The sequence below is a fragment of the Dendropsophus ebraccatus genome, chromosome 2, assembly GCF_027789765.1.
Source record: "Dendropsophus ebraccatus isolate aDenEbr1 chromosome 2, aDenEbr1.pat, whole genome shotgun sequence".
Classification (NCBI taxonomy): Eukaryota; Metazoa; Chordata; class Amphibia; order Anura; family Hylidae; genus Dendropsophus; species Dendropsophus ebraccatus.
In genome coordinates, this window is record NC_091455.1 from 1,036,076 (window position 1) to 1,060,474 (window position 24,399).

Genomic DNA, 24,399 nt, shown 5'->3' on the forward strand with positions numbered 1-24,399 from the left:
CCTGCGGGGGGAGGAGCAGTATATAGGGGGGGTCACCTCTGTATACCAGGGGGGAAGGGAGGAGCAGTATATAGGGGGGTCACCTCTGTATACCCGGGGGGAGGAGCAGTATATAGGGGGGTCACCTCTGTATACCAGGGGGAGGAGCAGTATATAGGGGGTCACCTCTGTATACCCGGGGGGGAGCAGTATATAGGGGGGTCACCTCTGTATACCAGGGGGAGGAGCAGTATATAGGGGGTAACCTCTGTATACCAGGGGGGGGGGGAGCAGTATATAGGGGGTCACCTTTGTATACCTGGGGGGAGGATATAGGGGGGTCACCTCTGTATACCCGGGGGGAGGAGCAGTATATAGGGGGTCACCTCTGTATACCTGGGGGGAGGATATAGGGGGGTCACCTCTGTATACCCGGGGGGAGGAGCAGTATATAGGGGGTCACCTCTGTATACCTGGGGGGAGGATATAGGGGTAATTCCTGACGTTGTTACCTGGACTCTGCTGGGAGCCTGGCGGTGTACAGTGCATCATAAGGGTGAAGGTCGCTGTAGTGATGACACCGGCCAGGAAATTCTGGATCAACAGAGTGAGGAAAAGGCCGACTGTAAAACAGAGGAAACCATTATCTGTATGGAGCACAAGATCCACCGCTACACCTGATCACTATTACACCCCATACATCCACCGCTACACCCGATCACTATTACACCCCATACATCCACCGCTACACCCGATCACTATTACACCCCGTACATCCACCGCTACACCCGATCACTATTACACCCCATACATCCACCGCTACACCCGATCACTATTACACCCCATACATCCACCGCTACACCTGATCACTATTACACCCCGTACATCCACTGCTACACCCGATCACTATTACACCCCATACATCTACCGCTACACCCGATCACTATTATACCCCGTACATCCACTGCTACACCCGATCACTATTATACCCCGTACATCCACTGCTACACCCGATCACTATTACACCCCGTACATCCACCGCTACACCCGATCACTATTACACCCCGTACATCCACTGCTACACCCGATCACTATTATACCCCGTACATCCACTGCTACACCCGATCACTATTACACCCCGTACATCTACCACTACACCCGATCACTATTACACCCCATACATCCACCGCTACACCTGATCACTATTACACCCCGTACATCCACTGCTACACCCGATCACTATTATACCCCGTACATCCACCGCTACACCCGATCACTATTACACCCCATACATCCACCGCTACACCCGATCACTATTATACCCCGTACATCTACAGCTACAGCCCGATCACTATTACACCCCATACATCTACCGCTACACCCGATCACTATTACACCCCATACATCTACCGCTACACCCGATCACTATTATACCCCGTACATCTACAGCTACACCCGATCACTATTACACCCCGTACATCTACAGCTACACCCGATCACTATTACACCCCATACATCTACAGCTACACCCGATCACTATTACACCCCGTACATCCACCGCTACACCTGATCACTATTAAACCCCGTACATCCACCGCTACACCCGATCACTATTACACCCCATACATCTACCGCTACACCCGATCACTATTACACCCCGTACATCCACCGCTACACATGATCACTATTACACCCCCATACATCTACCACTACACCTGATCACTATTACACCCCATACATCTACCACTACACCTGATCACTATTACACCCCATACATCTACCACTACATCCGATCACTATTACACCCCGTACATCCACCGCTACACCCGATCACTATTACACCCCGTACATCCACCGCTACACCCGATCACTATTACACCCCGTACATCCACCGCTACACCCGATCACTATTACACCCCATACATCCACCGCTACACCCGATCACTATTACACCCCATACATCTACCGCTACACCCGATCACTATTATACCCCGTACATCCACCGCTACACCCGATCACTATTACACCCCATACATCTACAGCTACACCCGATCACTATTACACCCCATACATCCACCGCTACACCCGATCACTATTACACCCCGTACATCCACCGCTACACCCGATCACTATTATACCCCGTACATCTACCGCTACACCTGATCACTATTACACCCCATACATCTACCGCTACACCCGATCACTATTACACCCCGTACATCTACCGCTACACCCGATCACTATTACACCCCATACATCTACCGCTACACCCGATCACTATTATACCCCGTACATCTACCGCTACACCCGATCACTATTACACCCCATACATCTACCGCTACACCCGATCACTATTATACCCCGTACATCCACCGCTACACCCGATCACTTTTACACCCCGTACATCCACCGCTACACCCGATCACTATTACACCCCGTACATCCACCGCTAAACCCGATCACTATTACACCCCGTACATCCACCGCTACACCCGATCACTATTATACCCCGTACATCTACAGCTACACCCGATCACTATTACACCCCATACATCTACAGCTACACCCGATCACTATTATACCCCGTACATCCACCGCTACACCTGATCACTATTACACCCCGTACATCCACCGCTACACCCGATCACTATTACACCCCATACATCCACCGCTACACCCGATCACTATTACACCCCATACATCTACCGCTACACCCGATCACTATTATACCCCGTACATCCACCGCTACACCCGATCACTTTTACACCCCGTACATCCACCGCTACACCCGATCACTATTACACCCCGTACATCCACCGCTACACCCGATCACTATTACACCCCGTACATCCACAGCTACACCCGATCACTATTATACCCCGTACATCTACAGCTACACCCGATCACTATTACACCCCATACATCTACAGCTACACCCGATCACTATTATACCCCGTACATCCACCGCTACACCCGATCACTATTACACCCCGTACATCCACCGCTACACCCGATCACTATTACACCCCATACATCCACCGCTACACCCGATCACTATTACACCCCATACATCCACCGCTACACCCGATCACTATTACACCCCATACATCTACCGCTACACCCGATCACTATTATACCCCGTACATCCACCGCTACACCCGATCACTTTTACACCCCGTACATCCACCGCTACACCCGATCACTATTACACCCCGTACATCCACCGCTAAACCCGATCACTATTACACCCCGTACATCCACCGCTACACCCGATCACTATTACACCCCATACATCTACCGCTACACCCGATCACTATTACACCCCGTACATCTACAGCTACACCCGATCACTATTACACCCCATACATCTACTGCTACACCCGATCACTATTACACCCCATACATCCACCGCTACACCCGATCACTATTACACCCCGTACATCCACCGCTACACCCGATCACTATTACACCCCATACATCTACCGCTACACCCGATCACTATTACACCCCGTACATCCACCGCTACACCCGATCACTATTACAGCTTATATGGGAGTAGTCAGTTCTGTGGAGTTGGTAAGTCACTACTCCGGCTCCTCCATAACTGGCCGCTCACACCCCGGGGAGTTATTATCACACTCCGGCTCCTCCATAACTGGCTGGTCACACCCCGGGGAGTTATTATCACACTCCGGCTCCTCCATAACTGGCCGCTCACACCCCGGGGGGTTATTATCACACGCTGGCTCCTCCATAACTGGCCGGTCACACCCCAGGGGGTTATTATCACACTCCGGCTCCTCCATAACTGGCCGCTCACACCCCGGGGAGTTATTATCACACTCCGGCTCCTCCATAACTGGCCGCTCACACCCCGGGGAGTTATTATCACACTCCGTCTCCTCCATAACTGGACGCTCACACCCCGGGGGGTTATTATCACACTCCGGCTCCTCCATAACTGGCCGCTCACACCCAGGGAGTTATTATCACACTCCGGCTCCTCCATAACTGGCCGCTCACACCCCGGGGAGTTATTATCACACTCCGGCTCCTCCATAACTGGCCGCTCACACCCCGTGGAGTTATTATCAAACTCCGGCTCCTCCATAACTGGCCGCTCACACCCCAGGGGGTTATTATCACACTGCGGCTCCTACATAACTGGCCGCTCACACCCCGGGGGGTTATTATCACACTCCGGCTCCTCCATAACTGTCCGCTCACACCCCGGGGAGTTATTATCACACTCCGGCTCCTCCATAACTGGCCGCTCACACCCCGGGGAGTTATTATCACACTCCGGCTCCTCTATAACCGGCCGCTCACACCCCGGGGAGTTATTATCAAACTCCGGCTCCTCCATAACTGGCCGCTCACACCCCGGGGGGTTATTATCACACTTCGGCTCCTCCATAACTGGCCGCTCACACCCGGGGAGTTATTATCACACTCCGGCTCCTCCATAACTGGCCCGCTCACACCCCGGGGAGTTATTATCACACTCCGGCTCCTCCATAACTGGCCGCTCCACACCCCGGGGGGTTATATCACACTCCGGCTCCTCCATAACTGGCCGCTCACACCCCGGGGGTTATTATCACACTCCAGCTCCTCCATAACTGGCCGGTCACACCCCGGGGGTCCCGTGCACCTGTAGTGTATAGTTTTGGGGTCCTGTATACCTGTAGTGTCCTGTATACCTGCAGGGTCGTATTTACCATTAGGAACTCGTGGTCTGCCTAGGGCAGCACCTTGCATGGGGGCAGCACCGGGGAGCAGGGGAAAGGAAACAACTTTTTAATTTCTTTTCTTTTTCTAGTCTTCCACCTCCTGTTCAGACTTGCCAGAAAATCTAGTGGGGGGGGGGGGGGGGTATGGTAGTATTGGTCAGGTCTGGTATTGCAGTGTTATCCAGTCACAGTATGGTGGTATTGGTCAGGTCTGGTATGGCAGTGTTATCCAGTCACAGTATGGCGGTATTGGTCAGGTGTGGTATGGCAGAGTTATCCATTCACAGTATGGCGGTATTGGTCAGGTCTGGTATGACAGTGTTATCCAGTCACAGTATAGTGGTATTGGTCAGGTCTGGTGTGGCGGTGTTATCCAGTCACAGTATGGCGGTATTGGTCAGGTGTGGTATGACAGTGTTATCCAGTCACAGTATGGTGGTATTGGTCAGGTCTGGTATGGTGGTGTTATCCAATCACAGTGTGGCGGTATTGGTCAGGTCTGGTATGGCGGTGTTATCCAGTCACAGTATGGTGGTATTGGTTAGGTCTGGTATGGCGGTGTTATCCAGTCACAGTGTGGCGGTATTGATCAGGTCTGGTATGGCAGTGTTATCCAGTCACAGTATGGTGGTATTGGTCAGGTCTGGTATGGTGGTGTTATCCAATCACAGTGTGGCGGTATTGGTCAGGTCTGGTATGGCGGTGTTGGTCAGGTCTGGTATGGTGGTGTTATCCAGTCACAGTGTGGCGGTATTGGTCAGGTCTGGTATGGTGGTGTTATCCAGTCACAGTATGGCGGTATTGGTCAGGTCTGGTATGGCGGTGTTATCCAGTCACAGTATAGTGGTATTGGTCAGGTCTAGTATGGCGGTGTTATCCAGTCACAGTGTGGTGGTATTGGTCAGGTCTGATATGGTGGTGTTAAAAGGGGGTCTACCAGTTATTTCTGTGATGTTGTGAGGCAGCTGCCCTAGCAACCACAGCTCCCTGTGAAAATGAAAGTAGTAATCCTATTGGTTGCTAAGGCTTCCAACTGCCATTACTGCTGGCAAGCTGCTGCAGCTAATTATATCACCTGTGTGCAGTGTGGAGATTTTCCCATTCATCTCTATGGGGCGCTCATCCCCCTCCTCTCCTGTACATCTGGCGGGGACGGGACCTTCGCAATAACCTCCCTGGGCACCCAATGTATCTGTGTGCCAGATTTGGGGTCGCCATGGCGATCGGGCCCCTATGCTAGGGGGGCCCGCCGCCCCCCTCACCACTTCCTGTCACTAAGCAGTTTCTCTCGAACAGGCTGTGAAAATGACAGCCAGTTCGGAGAAATGCACTAAGCCCCTCTGCCCGGACTGACAATCTGGCAGACAAGTGTGTTACCAGATTGTCAGTTCCTGTGAGGCCGCTTGATGCATAAAAAAAAGTATCAGGCAGCGCAGGGGACAGCCCTTACTTCCTGCCCGAGGCCCCTCCCCCTCCCTCCTCCCGAGCTACCTGCACATCTGCTGAGAGCCGGACCCACTTACATGGAACACCAGGAACAGGAAGTCTGCTGCACTGGTCCCAGGACGCTGATCAGTGAGAGGACAACATGTACTGTCTGTCTGTATGGGTATATATCTGTCTATATGGCAGCCTGTGTAGAACTAAAGCTCCCAGCATGCCCTGACAGCCTTTGTACAACTACTACTCCCAGCATGCCCTGACAGCCTGTGTACAACTACTACTCCCAGCATGCCCTGACAGCCTGTGTACAACTACTACTCCCAGCATGCCCTGACAGCCTGTGTACAACTACTACTCCCAGCATGCCCTGACAGCCTGTGTACAACTACTACTCCCAGCATGGCCTGACAGCCTGTGTACAACTACTACTCCCAGCATGGCCTGACAGCCTGTGTACAACTACTACTCCCAGCATGGCCTGACAGCCTGTGTACAACTACTACTCCCAGCATGCCCTGACAGCCTGTGTACAACTACTACTCCCAGCATGCCCTGACAGCCTGAGTACAACTACTACTCCCAGCATGCCCTTACAGCCTGTGTACAACTACTACTCCCAGCATGCCCTGACAGCCTGTGTACAACTACTACTCCCAGCATGGCCTGACAGCCTGTGTAGAACTAAAGCTCCCAGCATGCCCTGTGTAGAACTATTACTCCCCAGCATGCCCTGACAGCCTGTGTAGAACTACTGCTCCCAGCATGCCCTGACAGCCTGTGTAGAACTACTACGCCCAGCATTCCCTGACAGCCTGTGTAGAACTACTACGCCCAGCATTCCCTGACAGCCTGTGTATAGCTAATAATCTCAGCATGCCCTGGCAGCCTGTGTAGGACTACTTCTCCCAGCATGCCCTGACAGCCTGTATGTGTATAACTACTACCCCCGGCCTGTATGTGTATAACTACTGCTCCCAGCATGCCCCAGTACCTCTCAGTCCCCCTTAGTCACCCCCAGCTGTCCCAGTCCCTCTCAGTCACCTCCAGCTTCCCTAGTCCCCCTTAGTCACCTCCAGCTTCCCCAGTCCCTCTCAGTCACCTCCAACTTCCCTAGTCCCTCTCAGTCACCTCCAGCTTCCATAGTCCCTCTCAGTCACCTCCAGCTTCCCTAGTCCCTCTCAGTCACCTCCAACTTCCCTAGTCCCTCTCAGTCACCTCGTTTCCCAGTCCCTCTCAGTCACCTCCAGCTTCCCCAGTCCCTCTCAGTCACCTCCAGCTTCCCTAGTCCCCCTTAGTCACCTCCAGCTTCCCTAGTCCCCCTTAGTCACCTCCAGCTTCCCCAGTCCCTCTCAGTCACCTCCAGCTTCCCCAGTCCCTCTCAGTCACCTCCAGCTTCCATAGTCCCTCTCAGTCACCTCCAACTTCCCTAGTCCCTCTCAGTCACCTCGTTTCCCAGTCCCTCTTAGTCACCTCCAGCTTCCCCAGTCCCTCTCAGTCACCTCCAGCTTCCCTAGTCCCCCTTAGTCACCTCCAGCTTCCCCAGTCCCTCTCAGTCACCTCCAGCTTCCCCAGTCCCTCTCAGTCACCTCCAGCTTCCCTAGTCCCTCTCAGTCACCTCCAGCTTCCCTAGTCCCTCTCAGTCACCTCCAGCTTCCCCAGTCCCTCTCAGTCACCTCCAGCTTCCCTAGTCCCCCTTAGTCACCTCCAGCTTCCCCAGTCCCTCTCAGTCACCTCCAGCTTCCCCAGTCCCTCTCAGTCACCTCCAGCTTCCCTAGTCCCCCTTAGTCACCTCCAGCTTCCCCAGTCCCTCTCAGTCACCTCCAGCTTCCCTAGTCCCTCTCAGTCACCTCCAGCTTCCCTAGTCCCTCTCAGTCACCTCCAGCTTCCCTAGTCCCTCTCAGTCACCTCCAGCTTCCCTAGTCCCTCTCAGTCACCTCCAGCTTCCCTAGTCCCTCTCAGTCACCCCCAGCTTCCCTAGTCCCTCTCAGTCACCTCCAGCTTCCCTAGTCCCTCTCAGTCACCCCCAGCTTCCTCAGTCCCCCTCAGTCACCCCCAGCAGTAGTGAGTGGCTGCCAGTCTGAGAGGATCCTATAAATGAGGCTGCCGGCTGCCCAGCAGAGCTGTCAGTGCTGAGGGAAGAGATGACAGATCCTGTGCGGTGAGACACAGAAGTAGCTGGAGAAATTATGAAGGTCACCGACCTATCACCACCGACAGTGGCGCAGTACAAGAGGCGGAGGCAGTAGCATGGTACATGAGGGAACGTGGCGACAGTATATAGGACACATTGGCACATAAGGGGGCGTCACCTTAGACTGATTGGATATAATATTTTTGGCCACTGACTGCGCCTGATCGGTTAGGATGGGGGGGGGGCAAGCTAAAATTTAGCATCAGGGCCCATCAGCCTTTAGTTACGCCCCTGGTTCAGGCGTTTGGAAGTCTATACAGGACAGACAGACATTCATTGTAATGATATAGATATCCGGGGGGGGGGGGGGGCAGTGTGTATCTATCTATATATCTCTATCTCTCTCTGGGGGGGGCAGTGTGTATCTATCTATATATCTCTATCTCTCTCTGGGGGGGGCAGTGTGTATCTATCTATATATCTATATATCTCTGGGGGGGGCAGTGTGTATCATTCATGTGAAAACTTAATTAAAAAATTCTGAGAGTCGGAGTAACTGACACACATTTGCCCACACACCATACATACATACACTATACACACACACACACACTATACACACACACACACTATACACACACACCATACACACACACCATACATACACACACACACCATACATACACACACTATACACATACACACACACACACACCATACATACACACACTATACACACACACACACACCATACATACACACACTATACACACACACCATACATACACTATATACACACATACACACACCACACATACACTATACACACATACACTATACACACACATACATACACACACTATACACACACACACACACCATACATACACTATACACACACCATACATACACTATACACACACACCAGACATACACTATACAGAGACATACATATACGTGCACACACTACACACACAGACACACTGACACACTATACACACACCACATACACACTATACATATACTCTACACCAATATATACACTACACACACACACACACCAGACATACACTATACACACACAGCATACATATACTCTACACCCCCCCCCCTCACCTTTCACAATACTGGTGTCTCTACCCAAGGAAGAAAGCAGCAAAGTCTGAAGCAGCAGACAGGAGAGCCGGAGAATGAAGAGCCCCCTCAGCAGGAAAAGCACCGACCTGGGAGATGGGAGAGACAGTGACATCATTGAAACGTACAAGACTGTGCAAGACATGTGTCACATGTATCACCCCCACATTCTGCAGTGGTGCGTCCAGGGGGTGGGGAGTACACAGGCCGGGCCGTGTGTCCAGGGGGTGGGGCGTACACAGGCCGGGCCGTGTGTCCAGGGGGTGGGGCGTACACAGGCCGGGCCGTGTGTCCAGGGGGTGGGGCGTACACAGGCCGGGCCGTGTGTCCAGGGGGTGGGGCGTACAAGGGCCGGGCCGTGTGTCCAGGGGGTTGGGCATACACGGGCTGGGTGTCCAGGGGGTGGGGGTACACAGGCCGGGCTGGGTATCCAGGGGGTGGGGCGTACATGGGTCGGGCGTCCAGGGGTGGGGCCGGGTGTCAAGGGGGTGGGGCGTAAATGGGCGGGCATCCAGGGGCGGGGCCGGGTATCCAGGGGGTGGGGCGTACACAGGCCGGGTGTCCAGGGGGTGGGGCATATACGGGCCGGGTGTCCAGGGGGTGGGGTGTACACTGGCCGGGCGTCCAGGGGCGGGGCCGGGTGTCCAGGGGGTGGGGCGTACACTCACCTGCCCGTCCTCAGGAATAATCCGCCCACACAAGATCCAGCAATGGAGAATCCTAGAGACAGGATCCCGCTCCAGATTCCAAGCTCAGCCGGAGAAACCCCCTGATCCAGGAGCAGCAGCGGCACCATAGTGAGGGATCCCTGCTCCCCTACAGAGGGACAATGGGGTACACATGGGTTGTATATAATAGTATATGGTGTGGGGGAGGAGGTATATAATAGTATATGGTGTGGGGGAGGAGGTATATATTAGGGTATATACAGGGTATAATGGTATAGTATGTGTGTGTATATAATGTACACTCAGCGGCCACTTTATTAGGTACACCATGCTAGTAACGGGTTGGACCCCCTTTTGCCTTCAGAACTGCCCCAATTCTTGGTGGCATAGATACAACAAGGTGCTGGAAGCTTCCTCAGAGATTTTGGTCCATAGTGACATGATGACATCACACAGTTGCCGCAGATTTGTCGGCTGCACATCCATGATGCCAATCTCCCGTTCCACCACATCCCAAAGATGCTCTATTGGATTGAGATCTGGTGACTGTGGAGGCCATTGGAGTACAGTGACCTCATTGTCATGTTCAAGAAACCAGTCTGAGATGATTCTAGCTTTATGACATGGCGCATTATCCTGCTGAAAGTAGCCATCAGATGTTGGGTCCATTGTGGTCATAAAGGGATGGACATGGTCAGCAACAATACTCAGGTAGGCTGTGGCGTTGCAACCATGCTCAATTGGTACCAAGGGGCCCAAAGAGTGCCAAGAAAATATTCCCCACACCATGACACCACCACCACCAGCCTGAACCGTTGATACAAGGCAGGATGGATCCATGCTTTCATGTTGTTGACGCCAAATTCTGACCCTACCATCCGAATGTCGCAGCAGAAATCGAGGACTCATCAGACCAGGCAACGTTTTTCCAATCTTCTACTGTCCAATTCCGATGAGCTTGTGCAAATTGTAGCCTCAGTTTCCTGTTCTTAGCTGAGCGGAGTGGCCCCCGGTGTGGTCTTCTGCTGCTGTAGCCCATCTGCCTCAGAGTTGGCCGTACTGTGCGTTCAGAGATGCTCTTCTGCCTACCTTGGCTGTAACGGTTGGCTATTTGAGTCACTGTTGCCTTTCTATCAGCTGGAACCAGTCTGCCCATTCTCCTCTGACCTCTGGCATCAACAAGGCATTTCCGCCCACAGAACGGCCGCTCACTGGATGGTTTTTCTTTTTCGGACTATTCTCTGTAAACCCTAGAGATGGTTGTGCGTGAAAATCCCAGTAGATCAGCAGTTTCTGAAATACTCAGACCAGCCCTTCTGGCACCAACAACCATGCCACGTTCAAAGGCCTCAAATCACCTTTCTTCCCCATACTGATGCTCGGTTTGAACTGCAGGAGATTGTCTTGACCATGTCTACATGCCTAAATGCACTGAGTTGCCGCCATGTGATTGGCTGATTAGAAATTAAGTGGTAACGTGCAGTTGGACAGGTGTACCTAATAAAGTGGCCGGTGAGTGTATACGGGTGGGATATAATGGGGTATATATACGGGTGGGATATTATGGGGTATATATACGGGTGGGATATAATGGGGTATATATACGGGTGGGATATAATGGGGTTTATATACGGGTGGGATATAATGGGGTTTATATACGGGTGGGATATAATGGGGTATATATACAGGTGCAGTGATGTCACGATACCAGAATTTTGAGTTCGATACTGATAATAACTTTTTAATTTCGATACTGAATACCAGTTTGATACTTATAAATGGGAGATGTTCCCTATATTCTCCAGGCCGGCTCTATTACACTGATAACTATGTATGGACTTTTATTATTTTATTGTGTTAAAAATAAAATAAAATAAATGTGGTTAAAATTGTCCTATTCTATTTCAGCTATGAGGATATGCTGGGGGTTGTAGTTGTGTAATATTTCAGCTATGAGGCTATGCTGGGGGTTGTAGTGTTCTAATATTTTAGCTATCAGGCTATGCTGGGGGTTATAGTTTGTAATATTTCGGCTATAAGGCTATGCTGGGGGTTGTAGTGTTGTAATATTACAGCTATCAGGATATGCTGGGGGTTTTAGTGTTGAAATATTTCAGCTATCAGGCTATGCTGGGGGTTGTAGTGTAATATTTCAGCTATCAGGCTATGCTGGGGATTGTAGTTGTGTAATATTACAGCTATAAGGATATGCTGGGGGTTGTAGTCTTGTAATATTTCAGCTATGAGGATATGCTGGGGATTGTAGTTGTGTAATATTACAGCTATAAGGATATGCTGGGGGTTGTAGTTGTGTAATATTTCAGCTATAAGGATATGCTGGGGGTTGTAGTTGTGTAATATTACAGCTATTAGGATATGCTGGGGGTTGTAGTGTTGTAATATTTCAGCTATAAGGATATGCTGGGGGTTGTAGTGTTGTAATATTTCAGCTATGAGGCTATGGTGGTGGTTGTAGTTGTGTAATATTTTAGCTATAAGGATATGCTGGGGGTTGTAGTTGTGTAATATTTCAGCTATGAGGATATGCTGGGGGTTGTATTCTTGTAATATTTCAGCTATGAGGATATGCTGGGGGTTGTAGTGTTGTAATATTTCAGCTATCAAGCTATGCTGGGGGTTGTAGTGTTGTAATATTTCAGCTATAAGGATATGCTGGGGGTTATAGTTTTGTAATTCAGCTATCAGGCTATGATGGGGGTTGTAGTGTTGTAATATTTCAGCTATCAGGCTATGCTGGGGGTTGTAGTGTTGTAATATTTCGGCTATGAGGATATGCTGGGGGTTGTAGTTGTGTAATATTTCAGCTATGAGGATATGCTGGGGGTTGTAGTCTTGTAATATTTCAGCTATGAGGATATGCTGGGGGTTGTAGTGTTGTAATATTTCAGCTATGAGGATATGCTGGGGGTTGTAGTTGTGTAATATGTCAGCTGTAAGGATATGCTGGGGGTTGTAGTGTTGTAATATTTCAGCTATGAGGCTATGCTGGGGGTTGTAATGTTGTAATATTTCAGCTATCAGGCTATGCTGGGGGTTGTAGTGTTGTAATATTTCAGCTATGAGGATATGCTGGGGATTGTAGTTGTGTAATATTTCAGCTATAAGGATATGCTGGGGGTTGTAGTGTTGTAATATTTCAGCTATCAGGCTACGCTGGGGGTTGTAGTGCTGTAATATTTCAGCTATGAGGATATGCTGGGGGTTGTAGTGTTGTAATATTTCAGCTATGAGGATATGCTGGGGGTTGTAGTTGTGTAATATTTCAGCTATGAGGATATGCTGGGGGTTGTAGTTGTGTAATATTTCAGCTATGAGGATATGCTGGGGGTTGTAGTTCACCGGCAACCACAGGCTGGGAACACTATAAGATGCAATAGAATCTAACAGTCTGTACTTGTGATTATCACCACTATCCAGAGTCTGATACAATAGCTGCAGCCGTCACCAGCACCAGGGACTGTGCCCAGATTCTATTGTATGCACTAGCACAGCTCTGCTAAACCAGGTGCCATGATGACTGATACAGCTCTGCTAAACCAGGTGCCATGATGACTGATACAGCTCTGCTAAACCAGGTGCCATGATGACTGATACAGCTCTGCTAAACCAGGTGCCATGATGACTGATACAGCTCTGCTAAACCAGGTGCCATGATGACTGATACAGCTCTGCTAAACCAGGTGCCATGATGACTGATACAGCTCTGCTAAACCAGGTGCCATGATGACTGAGACAGCTCTGCTAAACCAGGTGCCATGATCACTGATACAGCTCTGCTGCACCACCCATCACTGAGACAGCTCTGCTGCACCACCCATCACTGAGACAGCTCTGCTGCACCACCCATCACTGAGACAGCTCTGCACCAGTTACCAAGATTGCGGAGGATGAGAAGAGGTGATTACACAGGATCCCACACACTATAGCCGCCCCCCATCACTGATGTCTGCTCCCCATAGCCCCGGCCACCTCCCCCGCCTGCCAGCCGGCGGGATCCTCACATGTGCTGCACATCCACCCGCCTCCTCTGGCCTCCTCTCCTGGTCATCCAGATCTCCAGCTCTTCTCTCCCCACCCGCCTCCTCTCCGGGTCCTCCCGCTCTCCCTCTTCTCTCCCCACCCGCCTCCTCTCCGGGTCCTCCCGCTCTCCCTCTTCTCTCCCCACCCGCCTCCTCCGGCCTCCTCTCCGGGTCCTCCCGCTTTGCCTCTTCTCTCCCCACCCGCCTCCTCTCCTGGTCCTCCCGCTCTCCCTCTTCTCTCCCCACCCGCCTCCTCTCCGGGTCCTCCCACTTTGCCTCTTCTCTCCCCACCCGCCTTCTCTCCGGGTCCTCCCGCTCTCCCTCTTCTCTCCCCACCCGCCTCCTCTCTGGGACCTCCCGCTTTGACTCTCCTCTCCCCACCCGCCTCCTCTCTGGGACCTCCCGCTTTGACTCTCCTCTCCCCACCCGCCTCCTCTCCGGGTCCTCCCGGTCTCCCTCTTCTCTCCCCACCCGCCTCCTCTCCGGGTCCTCCCGATCTCCCTCTTCTCTCCCCACCCGCCTCCTCTGGCCTCCTCTCCGGGTCCTCCCGCTCTCCCTCTTCTCTCCCCACCCGCCTCTTCTCCGGGTCCTCCCGCTTTGCCTCTTCTCTCCCCACCCGCCTTCTGTCCGGGTCCTCCCGCTCTCCATCTTCTCTCCCCACCCACCTCCTTTCCGTATCCTCCCTCTTTGCCTCTTTCCCCACCCGCCTCCTCCGACCTCCTCTCCGGGTCCTCCCGCTTTGCCTCTTCTCTCCCCACCCGCCTTCTGTCCGGGTCCGCCGATTTGCCTCTTCTCTACCAACCCACCTCCTCTCCGGGACCTCCCACTCTCCCTCTTCTCTCCCCACCCGCCTCCTCTGGTCTCCTCTCCGGGTTCCCCCGCTTTGCCTCTTCTCTCCCCACCCGCCTCCTCTCCTGGTCCTCCCGCTCTCCCTCTTCTCTCCCCACCCGCCTCCTCCGGTCTCCTATCCGGGTCCCCCCGGTTTGCCTCTTCTCTCCCCACCCGCCTCCTCTCCGGGTCTTCACGCTCTCCCTCTTCTCTCCCCACCTGCCTTCTCCGGTCTCCTCTCCGTGTCCTCCCGCTCTCCCTCTTCTCTCCCCACCCACCTCCTCTCGGGGTCCTCCCGCTTTGCCTCTTCTCTCCCCACCCACCTCCTCCTGCTTCCTCTCCAGGTCTTTCCACTCTCCCTCTTCTCTTCCCACCCGCCTCCTCTCCGGGTCCTCCCGCTCTCCTTCTCTCTCCACCCGCCTCCTCTCTGGGTCCTCCCGCTTTGCCTCTTCTCTCCCCACCCGCCTTCTGTCCGGGTCCTCTCGCTTTGCCTCTTCTCTCCCCACCCGCCTTCTGTCCGGGTCCTCCCGCTCACCCTCTTCTCTCCTTACCCGCCTCCTCTCTGGGTCCTCCCGCTTTGCGTCTTCTCTCCCCACCCGCCTTCTGTCCGGGTCCTCCCGCTCTCCCTCTTCTCTCCTTACCCGCCTCCTCTCCGGGTCCTCCCGCTTTGCGTCTTCTCTCCCCACCCGCCTTCTGTCCGGGTCCTCCCGCTCTCCCTCTTCTCTCCTTACCCGCCTCCTCTCCGGGTCCTCCCGCTTTGCGTCTTCTCTCCCCACCCGCCTTCTGTCCGGGTCCTCCCGCTCTCCCTCTTCTCTCCTCACCCGCCTCCTCTCCGGGTCCTCCCGCTTTGCGTCTTCTCTCCCAACCCGCCTTCTGTCCGGGTCCTCCCGCTCTTCCATTTCTTTCCCCACCCGCCTCCTCTCCGGGTCCTCCCGCTATGCCTCTTCTCTCCCACTTCTCTCCCAACCCGCCTCCTCCGGCCTCCTCTTCGGGTCCTCCCACTCTCCCTCTTCTCTCCCCACCTGCCTCCTCCAGCCTCCTCTCGGTGTCCTCCCGCTCTCCCTCTTCTCTCCCCACCTGCCTCTTCTCCGGGTCTTCCCACTCTCCCTCTTCTCTCCCCACCCGCCTCCTCCGGTCTACTTTCCGGGTCCTCCCGCTTTGCCTCTTCTCTCCCCACCCGCCTCCTCCGGCCTCCTCTCTGGGACCTCCCACTTTGCCTCTTCTCCCCCCACCCGCCTCCTCTCCGGGTCCTCCCGCTTTGCCCCTTCTCTCCCCACCCGCCTCCTCCGGCCTCCTCTCTGGGACCTCCCACTCTGCCTCTTCTCCCCCCACCCGCCTCCTCTCCGGGTCCTCCCGCTTTGCCTCTTCTCTCCCCACCCGCCTCCTCTCCGGGTCCACCCGCTTTGCCTCTTCTCTCCCCACCTGCCTCCTCTCAGTGTCCTCCCACTCTCCCTCTTCTCTTCCCACCCGCCTCCTCTCTGGGACCTTACACTCTCCCTCTTCTCTCCTCACCCGCCTCCTCTCTGGGACCTCCCACTCTCCCTCTTCTCTCCCCACCCGCCTCCTCCGGTCTCCTCTCCGGGTCCTCCCGCTTTGCCTCTTCTCTCTCCCCACCCGCCTCCTCTCGGTGTCCTCCCGCTCTCCCTCTTCTCTCCCCACCTGCCTCTTCTCCGGGTCTTCCCACTCTCCCTCTTCTCTCCCCACCCGCCTCCTCTGGTCTCCTCTCCGGGTCCTCCCACTCTCCCTCTTCTCTTCCCACCCGCCTCCTCTGGTCTCCTCTCCGGGTCCTCCCGCTTTGCCTCTTCTCTCTCCACCCGCCTCCTCTCCGGGTCCTCCCGCTATGCCTCTTCTTTCCCCACCCGCCTCCTCCGGCCTCCTCTCCGGGTCCTCCCGCTCTGCCTCTTCTCTCCCCACCCGCCTTCTGTCCAGGTCCTCCCGCTTTGCCTCTTCTCTCCCCACCCGCCTTCTGTCCCGGTCCTCCCGCTCTCCCTCTTCTCTCCCCACCTGCCTCCTCCGGCCTCCTCTCCGTGTCCTCCCGCTCTCCCTCTTCTCTCCCCACCCGCCTCCTCGGGCCTCCTCTCCGGGTCCCCCCGCTTTGCCTCTTCTCTCCCCACCCGCCTCCTCGGGCCTTCTCTCCGGGTCCCCCCGCTTTGCCTCTTCTCTCCCCACCCGCCTCCTCTCAGTGTCCCCCCGCTTTGCCTCTTCTCTCCCCACCCGCCTCATCCGGTCTCCTCTCCGGGTCCTCCCGCTTTGCCTCTTCTCTCTCCCCACCCGCCTCCTGTCCGAGTCCTCCCGCTTTGCCTCTTCTCTCTCCCCACCCGCCTCCTGTCCGAGTCCTCCCGCTTTGCCTCTTCTCTCTCCCCACCCGCCTCCTGTCCGAATCCTCCCGCTTTGCCTCTTCTCTCCCCACCCGCCTCCTGTCCGAGTCCTCCTGCTTTGCCTCTTCTCTCCCCACCCGCCTCCTCCGGCCTCCTCTCCGGGTCCCCCCGCTTTGCCTCTTCTCTCCCCAACCGCCTCCTCTCTGGGTCTTCCTGCTCTCCCTCTTCTCTCCCCACCTGCCTCCTCTCTGTGTCCTCCCGCTCTCCCTCTTCTCTCCCCACCTGCCTCCTCTGGCCTCCTCTCCGTGTCATCCCGCTTTGCCTCTTCTCTCCCCACCCGCCTCCTGTCCGAGTCCTCCCGCTTTGCCTCTTCTCTCCCCACCCGCCTCCTCTCCGGGTCCTCCCGCTCTCCCTCTTCTCTCCCCACCCGCCTCCTCCGGTCTCCTCTCCGGGTCCTCCCGCTTTGCCTCTTCTCTCCCCACCCGCCTCCTCTCCGGGTCCTCCCGCTTTGCCTCTTCTCTCCCCACCCGCCTTCTCCGGTCTCCTCTCCGGGTCCTCCCGCTTTGCCTCTTCTCTCCCCACCCGCCTCCTCTCCGGGTCCTCCCGCTTTGCCTCTTCTTTCCCCACCCGCCTCCTCTCCGGGACCTCCCACTTTGCCTCTTCTCTCCCCACCCGCCTCCTCTCCAGGTCTTCCCGCTCTCCCGCTCTCCCTCTTCTCTCTCCACCCGCCTCTTCTCCGGGTCCTCCCGCTATGCCTCTTCTCTCCCCACCCGCCTCTTCTCCGGGTCTTCACACTCTCCCTCTTCTCTCCCCACCCGCCTCCTTTGGCCTCCTCTCCGTGTCCTCCCACTCTCCCTCTTCTCTCCCCACCCGCCTCCTCCGGCCTCCTCTCCGGGTCCTCCCACTCTCCCTCTTCTCTTCCCACCCGCCTCCTCTGGTCTCCTCTCCGGGTCCTCCCGCTTTGGCTCTTCTCTCTCCACCCGCCTCCTCTCCGGGTCCTCCCGCTTTGCCTCTTCTCTCTTCACCCACCTCCTCTCCGGGTCCTCCCGCTATGCCTCTTCTTTCCCCACCCGCCTCCTCCGGCCTCCTCTCCGGGTCTTCCCACTCTCCCTCTTCTCTCCCCACCCGCCTCCTCCGGCCTTCTCTCTGGGTCCTCCCGCTTTGCCTCTTCTCTCCCCACCCGCCTTCTGTCCCGGTCCTCCCGCTCTCCCTCTTCTCTCCCCACCCGCTTCCTCTCTGTGTCCTCCCGCTCTCCCTCTTCTCTCCCCACCTGCCTCCTCCGGCTACCTCTCCGTGTCCTCCCGCTCTCCCTCTTCTCTCCCCACCCGCCTCCTCGGGCCTCCTCTCCGGGTCCCCCCGCTTTGCCTCTTCTCTCCCCACCCGCCTCCTCTCCGGGTCCTCCCGCTCTCCCTCTTCTCTCCCCACCCGCCTCCTCGGGCCTCCTCTCCGGGTCCCCCCGCTTTGCCTCTTCTCTCCCCACCCGCCTCCTCTCCGGGTCCTCCCGCTCTCCCTCTTCTCTCCCCACCTGCCTCCTCCGGCCTCCTCTCCGTGTCCTCCCCCTTTGGCTCTTCTCTCCCCACCGGCCTCCTCTCTGGGACCTCCCACTCTCTCCCTTTTCTCTCCCCAACCGCCTCCTCTCCGGGTCTTCCCGCTCTCCCTCTTCTCTCCCCACCTGCCTCCTCTCTGTGTCCTCCCGCTCTCCCTCTTCTCTCCCCACCTGCCTCCTCCGGCCTCCTCTCCGTGTCCTCCCGCTTGGCCTCTTCTCTCCCCACCCGCCTCCTGTCCGAGTCCTCCCGCTTTGCCTCTTCTCTCCCCACCCGCCTCCTGTCCGAGTCCTCCCGCTTTGCTTCTTCTCTCCCCACCCGCCTCCTTTCCGGGTCCTCCCGCTCTTCCTCTTCTCTCCCCACCAGCCTCCTCTACAGGTCCTCTCGCTATGCCTCTTCTCTCCCCACCTGCCTCTTCTCCGGGTCTTCCCACTTCCCCTCTTCTCTCCCCACCGGTCTCCTCCGGTCTCCTCTCCAGGTCCTCCCGCTTTGCCTCTTCTCTCCCCTCCGGCCTCCTCTCCGGGTCCTCCCGCTCTCCCTCTTCTCTCCCCTCCGGCCTCCTCTCCGGGTCCTCCCGCTCTCCCCACCCGCCTCCTCTCCGTGTCCTCCCGCTTTGCCTCCCCTCTCCCCACCCGCCTCCTCCGGCCTCCTCTCCGGGTCCTCCCGCTCTCCCTCTTCTCTCCCCACCCGCCTCCTTTCCGGGTCCTCCCGCTTTGCCTTTTCTCTCCCCATTCGCCTCCTCTCTGGGACCTCCCACTCTCCCTCTTCTCTCCCCACCCGCCTCCTCTGTGGGTCTTCCCACTCTCCCTCTTCTCTCCCCACCCACCTCCTCCGGGGTCCTCCCGCTTTGCCTCTTCTCTCACCACCCGCCTCCTCTTTGGGTCCTCCCACTCTCTCTTCTCTCCCCACCCGCCTCCTCTCTGGGACCTCCCGCTTTGCCTCTTCTCTCGCCACCCCCCTCCTCCGGCCTCCTCTCCAAGTCCTCCCGCTTTGCCTCTTCTCTCCCCACCCGCCTCCTCCGGCCTCCTTCTGGGACCTCTCGCTTTGCCTCTTCTCTCCCCACCCGCCTCCTCCAGCCTCCTCTCCGGGTCCTCCCACTCTCCCTCTTCTCTCCCCACCCACCTCCTCCGGCTTCCTCTCTGGGTCCTCCCGCTTTTCCTCTTCTCTACCCACTTGCCTCCTCTCCGGGTCCTCCCACTCTCCCTCTTCTCTCCCCACCCACCTCCTCCGGCCTCCTCTCTGGGTCCTCCCGCTTTTCCTCTTCTCTACCCACTTGCCTCCTCCCCAGGTCCTCCCACTCTCCCTCTTCTCTCCCCAGCAGCCTTCTCTCCGGGTCCTCTCGCTCTCCCTCTTCTCAACCCCACCCGCCTCCTCCGGTCTCCTTTCCGGGTCCTCCCACTCTCCCTCTTCTCTCCCCACCCGCCTCCTCCGGCCTCCTCTCTGGGACCTCCTGCTTTGCCTCTTCTCTCCCCACCCGCCTCCTCCTGCTTTGCCTCTTCTCTCCCCAGCCGCTTAGACCTCTGTGCACATCCGATTCCAGCATAAATCATCTCTCTGATAACAGAGTCTGGCAGAGCCGGACTCTGTAATCAGAGAGACACCATCAGCGGGGGTCTGTTACACACAGTAGCCGACCCCCGCTGTATATGGAGCGGGCTCAGGAGGTGTAAATGCCGATGTCAGTGTGACAGCGCCATCTATATAGTTGCATAGCCGGCACAAGCAATTGCTAAGTGCCGGCTATTTGAAATTGGCGCCAATTGGAGCGGAGGGAGGAAGGGCAGCAGAGGATACTGCAGGGGGCAGTGAGAGGCACACAGAGAACACGGCTGGCGCTCAGCTAGCTGCCGGCCGTGTTCTCTGCGCTGTACTCTATGTTAAGCTGCTCTATTATGCAGCGTAACATAAAGTATCGATACCAGGAAATCCTGGTATCGGACCAATTTTTTTGCCCGAAATATCGATTAGTAGTATCTATATTTCAGTGCATCCCTATACGGGTGGTATATAATAGGGTATATACGGGTGGTATATAATAGGGTATGTACGGGTGGTATATAATAGGGTATATATACGGGTGGTATATAATAGGGTATATATACGGGTGGGATATAATAGTGTATATACGGGTGGTATATAATAGGGTAGCTACAGGTGGTATATATTATGGTATATACGTGTGGTATATATTAGGGTATGTACGGGTGGTATATAATAGGGTATATACGGGTAGTATATAAAAGTGTATATACGGGTGGTATATAATAGGGTAGGTACGGGTGGTATATAATAGGGTAGGTACGGGTGGTATATAATAGGGTAGGTACGGGTGGTATATAATAGGGTAGGTACGGGTGGTATATAATAGGGTAGATACGGGTGGTATATATTAGGGTATATACGGGTGGTATATACGGGTGGTATATATTAGGGTAGATACGGGTGGTATATATTAGGGTATGTACGTGTGGTATATATTAGGGTAGATACGGGTGGTATATATTAGGGTATGTACGTGTGGTATATATTAGGGTATTTACGTGTGGTATATATTAGGGTATGTACGGGTGGTATATATTAGGGTAGATACGGGTGGTATATATTAGGGTATGTACGTGTGGTATATAATAGGGTATGTACGGGTGGTATATAATAGTGTATATACGGGTGGGATATAATAGGGTATATACGGGTAGTATATAATAGTGTATATACGGGTGATACATATTAGGGTATATACGGGTAGTATATAATAGTGTATATACGGGTGGGATATAATAGTGTATATACGGGTGGGATATAATAGTGTATATACGGGTGGGATATAATAGTGTATATACGGGTGGGATATAATAGTGTATATACAGGTGGTATATATTAGGGTAGATACGGGTGGTATATATTAGGGTATATACGGGTGGTATATATTAGGGTATATACGGGTGGGATATAATAGTGTATATACGGGTGGGATATAATAGGGTAGATACGGGTGATACATATTAGGGTATATACGGGTGGGATATAATAGTGTACTGTATATACGGGTGGTATATATTAGGGTATATACGGGTGGGATATAACAGTATAGTAATGCGGTATATAGTGAAGTGTAGGGGGCGCCATCATACAGGACGGGCAGACAGCGCTCTGGACTATGTTGGCGCTATATGTATACATAGGAGCCTCACCTAGCTTGTAGATCAGCACGTACGCCATGGTCCACGCCGTTCCTGGTGCTCTCAGGACTCCGCCCACCAGGTCCTGCAGCCGCAGGTCACATGACGCATGACCTTTGGGGTCTCCTTGCTGATTTTCTCCTTTAAGGGCGGGGGAGCAGCAGGCGGACAGCACAGCCAGGAAGTAGCCCATGGCTAGTATGAGGAAGATGGCTCTCCAGCCCAGGAGCCCCAGCAGGGTGAGAGCGCCCCCTCCTGACAGCACCGAGCCCAGCTTATAGGCCACCACCTGCACCATGTTCCCCAGGCCCAGCTGCTCCTGCCGCAGCACCCCCACTGCCACCGCGTCCACAGCCACGTCCTGCAGCGAGGAGAGGATGTGCATGAGCAGCAGGAGCCAGGCCACAGGGGAGACCCCCGCCTGTAGGGGCAGCAGTGAGCACAGGGCACAGCACACCCCCAGAGCCCCGGTACTGAGGACCAGCCACCGCCAGCGGCCCCCCTCCACCAGCGGAGACCACAGGAACTTCAGCAGCCACGGCAGGTAGAGCGCCCGTGTAAGGCCGATGTGGGAGAGCGAGAGTCCCTGCGTGCGGAGCAGGACCGGGAGGAGCCCCGACTGCAGGCCATAGGGGAAGCCCTGCACCAGGTATAGGAGGCCGAGGGGGAGGTATGGGCTGGACATGGTGCAGGAAGAGCCCAGCTCTGCTACACGTGAGGGGGCGGTACCAGGGCTCTGCTATAGGGGAGGGGGCGGGTACCAGGACTCTGCTATATGGGAGGGGGCGGTACCAGGGCTCTGCTACACGGGAGGGGGCGGTACCAGGGCTCTGCTATAGAGGAGGGGGCGGTACCAGGGCTCTGCTATAGGGGAGGGGGTGGTACCAGGGCTCTGCTATAGGGGAGGGGGCGGTACCAGGGCTCTGCTATACAGGAGGGGGAGGTACCAGGGCTCTGCTATACGGGAGGGGGGCGGTACCAGGGCTCTGCTATACGGAAGAGGCAGTACCAGGGCTCTGCTATACGGAAGGGGGCGGTACCCGGGCTCTGCTATAGGGAAGGGGGCGGTACCCGGGCTCTGCTATACGGGAGAGGGCGGTACCCGGGCTCTGCTATACGGGAGGGGTGGTACCAGGGCTCTGCTATACGGGAGGGGGCGGTACCCGGGCTCTGCTATACGGGAGGGGGCGGTACCCGGGCTCTGCTATACGGGAGGGGGCGGTACCCGGGCTCTGCTATACGGGAGGGGGCGGTATCAGGGCTCTGCTATAGGGGAGGGGGCGGTACCCGGGCTCTGCTATACGGGAGGGGGCGGTATCAGGGCTCTGCTATAGGGGAGGGGGCGGTACCCGGGCTCTGCTATACGGGAGGGGGCGGTATCAGGGCTCTGCTATACGGGAGGAGGCGGTATCAGGGCTCTGCTATAGGGGAGGGGGCGGTACCCGGGCTCTGCTATAGGGGAGGGGCGGTACCCGGGCTCTGCTATACGGGAGGGGGCGGTATCAGGGCTCTGCTATAGGGGAGGGGGCGGTACCCGGGCTCTGCTATAGGGGAGGGGGCGGTACCCGGGCTCTGCTATAGGGGAGGGGGCTGTGCCAGGGCTCTGCTATAGGGGAGGGGGCGGTACCCGGGCTCTGCTATACGGGAGGGGGCGGTATCAGGGCTCTGCTATACGGGAGGGGGCGGTACCCGGGCTCTGCTATACGGGAGGGGGCTGTGCCAGGGCTCTGCTATACGGTAAGGTGCTGGCTGTATACAGAGGTCGGGGGTTGCTCCTCTGGTGTCCGAGCATCTTATAGATTATGAAGGCCTGCAGGAAAGATATAAATACATACAGAATATATAATATATACAGGGTGTGTAATGTACGGTATATATAATACATACAGGGGGTGTAATGTACGGTATATATAATACATACAGGGGGTGTAATGTACGGTATATATAATACATACAGGGGGTGTAGTGTACGGTATATATAATATACAGGGTGTAATGTACGGTATATATAATACATACAGGGGGTGTATTTGTACGGTATATATAATACATACAGGGTGTGTAATGTACGGTATATATAATACATACAGGGTGTGTAATGTACGGTATATATAATACATACAGGGTGTGTAATGTACGGTATAAATAATACATACAGGGTGTGTAATGTACGGTATATATAATATACAGGGGTGTAATGTACGGTATATATAATATACAGGGGGTGTAATGTACATTATATATAATATACAGGGGGTGTAATGTACGGTATATATAATACATACAGGGGGTGTAATGTACGGTATATATAATACATACAGGGGGTGTAATGTACGGTATATATAATATACAGGGTGTGTAATGTAAAGGTATATATAATACATACAGGGTGTGTAATGTAC

The 24,399-nt window shown here is 55.1% G+C and overlaps 1 protein-coding gene across 1 annotated transcript; it reads right to left on the reverse strand.

Moving 5' to 3' along the window:
• Positions 1-519: 519 nt before the first annotated feature.
• Positions 520-23,882, reverse strand: LOC138782885 (major facilitator superfamily domain-containing protein 3-like; the record flags this gene model as incomplete). Its single annotated transcript, XM_069956827.1, has 4 exons — positions 22,010-23,882; positions 10,089-10,236; positions 9,403-9,509; positions 520-602 (listed from the first exon to the last, which is right to left on the reverse strand). Coding segments are annotated over exons 1-4 (1,011 nt in total), but the record flags the coding sequence as incomplete, so codon positions are not given.
• Between the last annotated feature and the right edge of the window lie 517 nt (positions 23,883-24,399).